The 7,677-nt window shown below is 47.3% G+C and overlaps 1 protein-coding gene across 1 annotated transcript; it reads left to right on the forward strand.

The window, feature by feature from the left end:
- The first annotated feature begins 478 nt into the window (after positions 1 to 478).
- On the forward strand, positions 479 to 1,039 carry LOC127297654 (non-specific lipid-transfer protein 2G). Its single transcript, XM_051327969.2, has one exon. The coding sequence runs from the start codon at positions 597 to 599 to the stop codon at positions 885 to 887; it is 291 nt and encodes a 96-aa protein (XP_051183929.1). The 5' UTR covers positions 479 to 596; the 3' UTR covers positions 888 to 1,039.
- Positions 1,040 to 7,677: the final 6,638 nt, after the last annotated feature.

Below are 7,677 nucleotides of genomic sequence, written 5' to 3' on the forward strand. Positions count from 1 at the left end.
ATCGCCTCAGGTCCATGTCGAAACAACGGACAGAAAACATCAGGGCGATGCAACAGACGAGAGGAGCGGGTGAATTTGGATCATTCGCTTCAATGCCGTTGTCCAGTTCTGGCTACCGTCCAGCGAGCCAGCCGGCAGCAAACACCGGCGACCTACCCGGCTGACCTCCACCTACCCCATTTCAATGCAGCACGTCCATCCATCGACCACGCGGCGATCGATCCGAGCTTTGCTGACCATAATCTTGGCGATCGACGAGATAGTGCAATTTTACACATGAACATTAACTCTGCTGAGTTATTACTCATTAAGGAGTAACAAAGAAAAAGATTCCACAGCGTTAATGAGCAGTACCTCGTACAGTCCGCCGTCGACGGCCCCTGCATTAATGACCCACCACCTGCGTCGGCGGCCGCATGTACGTGTCGCCACATGGAGGAGGACGAGCTCGGAGCATGGCCGGCTATAAATGCCCCAGTACACTCCTCACCAGTCACCACCATCACAGCACAGCACAGCACAGCAGAGTACTCCTACTCCATCATCGCCACAACTTGAGACTTGAGAGTGAGTGAGAGCGAAGACCAAGGACGGCCATGGCGGTGCTGAGGAAGGAGGCGGTGCTGGCGGCTCTGATGCTGGCGCTGGTGGTGCTTGCGGCGGCGCCGGGCGGGGCGCGCGCGGCGTGCGACGCGTCGCAGCTGGCGGTGTGCGTGTCGGCGATCACCGGCGGGGCGCCGCCGACCACCGTGTGCTGCGCGAACCTGAAGGCGCAGCAGGGGTGCTTCTGCCAGTACGCCAAGGACCCCGCCTACGGCCGCTACATCAAGAGCCCCAACGCCCGCAAGACTCTCGAGTCCTGCCACCTCGCCGTCCCAACCTGCTAGGCGCCTGAGCCTAGCACCCACATACTCTTGCTATATCCGTCTGTCTGTGACGAGATTAGCAAGCCTAGCTGAGTGACTGAGTGAGTGAGCGCGTACTCGCATGTGGTGAGTGCTATATGCTCGTATTGTTGGAATAAAATGATGATTTGCTATGTCGTCTGACAGCTCGCCTCTGCCTGATCTAATTTGTGTTGAATCTTTGTTAGTACTTATTCGGTTAGTTTTGGTTAGACTTATTTTCTGCTTCTTTTGGCCAGCTTAAAGCCAAACAAATTTTTTTGGCTTACGTGAAAGTCTAAAAATCAAAAGTAACCAAACACACCTGATTGCACTAGGTACCAAAAGTCAGTTGAATAAAAAAAAATACCACCTCCGTTCCAGTAAGCAAGGCTTGATTCTTTTAAGTAAAATCAAGCTAAGGGATGTTTGATCAAAATTTTACCAAAAATTATCAATAACTACAAAATCATATAGTTATCACGTAAAAAATATATTTCATGGTGCATCTAACTGTGTTAATTTTGTATTGTCCTTGTTAACGATTTTTTTAAAAGTTTAATTAATTTTAAAAAAAATTAACTTTAAAAAAAGTCTTACTCGATGGATTCGCATCATCCCAAAACCGAAATACATACGGACCAAAAAAGAAACACGAATATGCGAATCCATCGAGTAGTATAAGTTACTGCCTCGTCTCGTCTAGGACTTAGTCACTCAGATACCTTAACGCTTCCAGAATAAACAAAACCTTATCCCTCTGGATGCCTGGGCTGCGTAAGTATGGCCTTTTTTGAGCCTATTGGTTTATGATTTCAAGCGCCTCTGTTCTTATATATTGGGCTAAGCAGTCTATTGGGCCAAGCAGGCAAGCAAGCAGTTGCTGTTGCTGGATTTGGATGTCCGTCTAGAAACACTATGGGCTCGATTCGCTTATCAGCCAACGCCGGGTAAAAAGCAATGTTTTAAAGGATAATAAAAGAGAGCTGACGTTTGGGTACCACTAGTAAAAGGCCAATCTTCCTGAAACCTTGGTGTAGCATCTTAGCACTGGGAGCTTTCCCCACACGAGTGTACTTCCGCACGGGTGTACTTCTAAGGTATAGCATGGAGATGTCTACTATGAGATGCAACACGCGATGTACTTCCAAGTATAACATGACGTATAGGACTATAGGGTATCACGGGTGTACTTCACTTTTAAAATGCATAGTTGTATACTTCAACATCTACATGGTGTGCTTTTCAAAAAAGATGTACTTTCAAGTTTTAAGTGTAACATTGATGTACTTTCAAATTTAACACCAACGTACTTTCAAGTTCAACACCAACGTACTTTTAAGTTTAACACTGACGTAATTTCAAGTTCAACACCAACGTATTTGCAGAATACAGAGCGACGTACTTCCAAGTGTAATGCCGATGTACTTTCAAGTTCAACACCAACATACTTTCAAGTGATACACCGAGGTACTTTCAAAATATAGAGCGACATACATTCAGATTCAATACTGATGTGCTTTCATAATACAGAGCGGCGTACTTTAAAGTTCAACACCAATATGCTTTCATAATACAGAGGAGGTACTTTCAAGTTCAACACCGACGTACTTTTCAAATTATACACCAACTTACTTTCAGAATACAAGTTCAACACCAACCAGGGGCGGAGCTGTTTGTGCTGACCCGTATGCACATGCATCAGGGTAAAGATAAAATTTCCTGGTGAGTATGAGAATTACAAGGCAAGTGCATCAGGTTTTCATGAAAAAAGTGCATCAGGGTGGGCACAATTTTAGCTTGTAAGGGTGCAAGCCTTGAAGTTTTTGTGTTTTGTTCGAGAGATGCATCAGGTGAACTTTTTCTCTAGCTCTGCCCCTGACGCCAATGTACTTTCAAGTTATAAACCAACATACTTTTAGAATATAGAGCGACATGCTTTCAAGTCCAACACCAACGTGCTTTCAAGTTATAGAGTGACGTACATCCAAGTGTAACACCGACGTGCTTTCAAGTTCACCGCGGGCATACTTTCAAGTGCACATGTAGGAACGGTTGCCTTTCATTTCATAATACTACGTGTGCTCATGTAGCAGTGGATTAGTAGGAACAAAATGTTGATATGTCATACGCCAATCGTGCAAACACATCGATCAGTGAGAGGGCCTAGATTAATCATGCCGAGACAAGTCTCCTAATTAGAGCAAAGACAGTAGCAACGCCGGGCAGCTGGCTATAAGCCTGTGACAAGTCAGCTATAGCCATCACAAAAAAAATCTGATACAATAGCTTGTCTATTAGTCCGGCTCTAGTGAATATTTAAGTGTTTAATGTTGCATGCTTCGAGGTGGTCCAGCATGCAAAAGCATGCATGCACCTGCTTACCATCAGCTTACCGTCGACTGTAGGCTGCAAGTGGACGGCATACTCTCATTTTCTGTGCTGTAGCCGGGCGCTTAGCTAATCGCCCGCTCTCTTCTCTCTCATCGTGTCTCTCTCTTCCACCTCAGAATTTGCTGACATGGATTAGCTTATAGCCTGCTGATTAGGCATTATTGTACTTGCTCTTAAACTGTTAGCAAGGTATGAGATGTACCTGGTTGTCAACCAACAGCTAGGTTAAGTAGCTAGCACCACCACACCATAAAAGCGGCGGAGCTATGGCCTATGGAGCCATCATCGATCAGGTACAGCTCCGATTCGCTGTCGGCGCCGTCGAGCGTCGCTGTCGCCGGCCACCCATAGATCGATGCGCATGCACACCAATCTAAACCTACGCTAGTTCAGCCGATGCTGATCAGCTGCATTGCTTGATTCCTAATTAAACTAGTTAATTGGAACAGCCGCCTGCGCACAACAGTCACCACAACTAACAGGTCGTAGAGATCGACGTCGATCGATACGTAGAATTAGTTAATGATGCCATCCCTTTTGATTCGTGTCTTGCTTAATCGTATTCTTTTGGGTCAAATTTGTTTAGGGATAGGGCAATCATTTGCTTTGGAGAAAGGAGAAAGAGAAAGCGAGGATTAACAGCTAATGATCCAGCGGGCAGAAGCACTAGCCAAGCATCTATCTTTTTGTTAATTCCAACTAGAGTACTAGCTAGGAGAAAAGTGTGACAGATACTGTTAGTGAGTTGGTTAGTTGCAACTAGCACTATACCTGGATAAATATCTCACCTAAATATCTTTACACTAATCATCGGTCGAAGATTCTCACAGGGAAAAAGGCAACCTGATGAAAAAGCTTTCACCAATGATGCACATCATGTATCGTTACAACAAGGCGTGGGACCAACAGGATTTACTCGTGTTAAACAGCCGCCCGCCCGAAAGAAAGTGAAAACCCTAGCCGCAACGCCTCATTTCCTCTATCCCCCACTACGGGAAAACATGGCTTTGCCGTGTTGGCCAAATACACGGCAAAGCCTCTTCGAAACACGGCAAAGCTCTTGCCGTGTGGCGGAACACGGCAAAGTCCACACGGCGAAAAACAGCACGGCAAAGGATCTTTGCCATGTGCCTTTCTGCGCGGAACACGGCAAAGCCTTTGCCGTGTGCCTTTCATCCAGGAGCACGGCAAAAATACAGTTGACGGAATCTCGACTTAACAGACGGCGCCACGTCAGATGGTTTTTGCCGTGTGCATCAAACCAGAGAACACGGCAAATATTTAAATATTCGCCGTGTGCCTACAATATAGGACCACGGCAAAATCTTTTCTTTGTCGTGTGCCACACCATGAGAAGAGCACGGCGAAGAAGAAGCCCCGGCCCACCCCTTTCCCTGCTTTGCCGTGTGCCACAGACCGGCGAACACGGCAAAGGTCCTCCCTCTTTGCCGTGTGCCACCAACTACGAAGCACGGCAAAGGCCGTTTGGCCTGACCAAATGGGCGCTCCGGGTGCACAGGCTGCTGCCACGTGTGCTCTTTGCCGTGTTCATGCACACGGCAAAGATCTTTGCCAAGGGCACACCCAGTTTTTTTTTTTGATTGTTTCCTTTTAATCCCTGCATAGAAAGCAATAAACATACATACAACAGTTAAAACTCACAAATATCATCATATATCGCCATATATTCCCATATCATCATAGCCGGTGTCACCATATCATCATAACCACATAAATAACAACAAAATAGATCATCAAATGTCCATACAAGTCACAACTCGACCACAACCTTCCCGGCGTCGATTGACGAGCTCTTCTACTCGAAGGCTCCGAATAGATCACACGCTCGATCGAGCTTGGCGGCGCCGCCGCGTCCGCGAGGTGGTCACGATCCGGGAAGATGGGGTTCTCAAGGTCTGCTAGGGGCCTCTTCCAGTACCATTTTGCCGGGAGGCCCGGATCCTTCGGTTGGGCTGAGCTCGGGCCCAGGAACTGTTGAATCCATGGTGGCCACGGAGAGAGATCGCCACACGTGTCTAGATCCTCCACCATCCATCGGCCATGGCGGACTCCGATATGCGGGTCCCAGTAACCCTAGCTCTTATATACCGCCCGGTGGATTGTCGCCCCCTGGTCAAATCTAGTTCTCCTCCTTGAGCATTTCTGGGACGATTCTAGGGTTCATAGCTTTCCACCACGCTCCACTGATTCGTTCGGCTGGTGGCGCGGAAAGGTTGCTGGAGATCCTCGCTCCTACGCTCAAGTCACCGCCACTCCTCTGATGGTTGACGCCGGATGAAGGTTCGGTGGCAGGAGAGGCCACAACCATCCAAATCGAGGCCGCGGCCGCAACGTCTGGCAGCGCGACGAGGCGCCGCAGACCTCCTCCAACAACCTGCGCGCCTCCAACTCCCACTCCCAGCAGTCCAGCGACCGGTGGGAAGCGGCGTCCTGGGAATCGGAGAAGCGCCGTCAGGAAGCTTCTTCTACCGGTGGAGGTAAAGTAGTTGCTGCTCAAGGGGCCGGAGCCAGTTCCCTCTTGGTTGTTGGTGACCCAGCCCCTTGTCTTCACTGCAACATCGTTGGCCACTACACTGCTCGGTGCCCCACTATCCAATGCGATCGTTGTAAGAAACTTGGGCATATCTCTCAGATCTGTCAAACCGTGCTTCCTTGGGAATGTGTCCCTTCTCATGTGTGGGTTCCAAGCACCTGGTCGTGGTTTCTTTTACATGTCGGATCAGAGCTCGTCCAAGCTGATCAAAGAGAGGGCTACCAGTGTTGTAATCACTATCATTGAGGGGAGTGCAACCTCTAGAGAGATTGAGCAGCCTTTTAATATCATTTTTGGTGATAGTTGAAGGTGTAGTGCAAGGGCCATCGGTCCTAATCAATACACTATGCGATTTCCTACGCCTCGTGAGGTTGCTGTCTGCTATGGAGCTTCCATGAAACTGGAAACTGTCGATGCTACTGTCAATTTGTCTCCGTGGAGGGCGTCGGTTGGAGCTAAGGCTCCGCTCCAAAAAGCTTGGGTGAAAATCGGTAACATCCCCCTGGACAAGAGGTGTGAGGCAAATGTGTTCTATGCTGGTGGACTTGTTGGTGTATCCCTGGACCTTGATGCCTCCACCCTCCATAAACCTGAATATGTTAAAGTGTTGATTGGTTGCAGAGACATTGATATGACCCCCCTTAGTGTTGAAGGCTGCCTTGGTGATAATTTCTATGACTTCTATTATGAGATAGATAAGATTGTTGTTGGCAGACTTCCTAGCGATGCCACCAATGTGACTGTTGGTAACTCGGGTGCTCCTTCCCCAAAGAGACAAAGGGTCAAACAAAAAAACAATGTCACTGAGGAAAATTCTGGGTCACAGCTTGTTAGCAGCCAAACTAAGTCGGTGCAGCCGGGCCGTCATCGGGAGATGTGACTATCACTGATGTCACTGAAGAAGTCGATACTCAGGAGTCGGAGGATGACAGTACGGGTGGAGAAATCCTTATTGAAATCATTGCACGTGAACATGCTGACGCTCAGCACAAAACTGGTACGCCTCCAAACAAATGGCTTGTTCCCTGCCCTGTCCTTGCTATGAATGATTCCGTGCATTGTGATACTGTGACACCCATAGTTGCTCCTCTCTCCTCTTTACTGTTACCTTTTCCACAATCCTTCTCTGAAGAGACATGGCCACCGCTCCCTGTGATAACGAATGTTTCTGATTCCATTATTTCTCCTTTGGGCGAATCTCCAGGATATCTGGTTCAGTCCCTTGATGTCTCTCTGGAGGACAATGTGGAAGAGATACAAACGGAGTTGGACCCCGCAATGTGCAACCGCAGGGCATCGGCGGATATGAACACAAATATCATGGACAAGGTGGAGAATGTGGCCAGGAAAAGGAACTTGGAAGGTAATACTGCTCCTCTATCCGATAATTCGAATTCCTTTGTTGTTTTGTCCAATAGTGAGTTAATGTGTAGAGCACATAAAATGGGTGTCAATATACCTGATAATGATTTTGCTGCCATAGAGATCCTTAGAGATTTGGAAGCATCTAGAAATGACTTAGCTGATAAACATGCTTCGACTCAAAATTATTCTGACACTCTTTTCATTGAAAATAATGTTGGTAACTCGAATCATGTATCAATGGATTGGAACCCTACTTCTGATAATGAAGAACCTTTTACTGTTGTAAGAAATAAAGGAAAAAAAGCTTCAAGGAAAAAACCAATAGTAATCATTTCTAGGCCTAATACGAGGAGTCAATCCAATAAGGACCTTTTTTTGGTGACAAATCTGCCCCAATTCCTGGCAGGGTCGCTAGAAAACACACTAAGTCGAGTCGTTTTAAATGAAAGGTGTCCTTTGGAACAGTAGGAGTGTCGGAAA

The sequence above is a fragment of the Lolium perenne genome, chromosome 4, assembly GCF_019359855.2.
Source record: "Lolium perenne isolate Kyuss_39 chromosome 4, Kyuss_2.0, whole genome shotgun sequence".
NCBI classification, from domain to species: domain Eukaryota; kingdom Viridiplantae; phylum Streptophyta; class Magnoliopsida; order Poales; family Poaceae; genus Lolium; species Lolium perenne.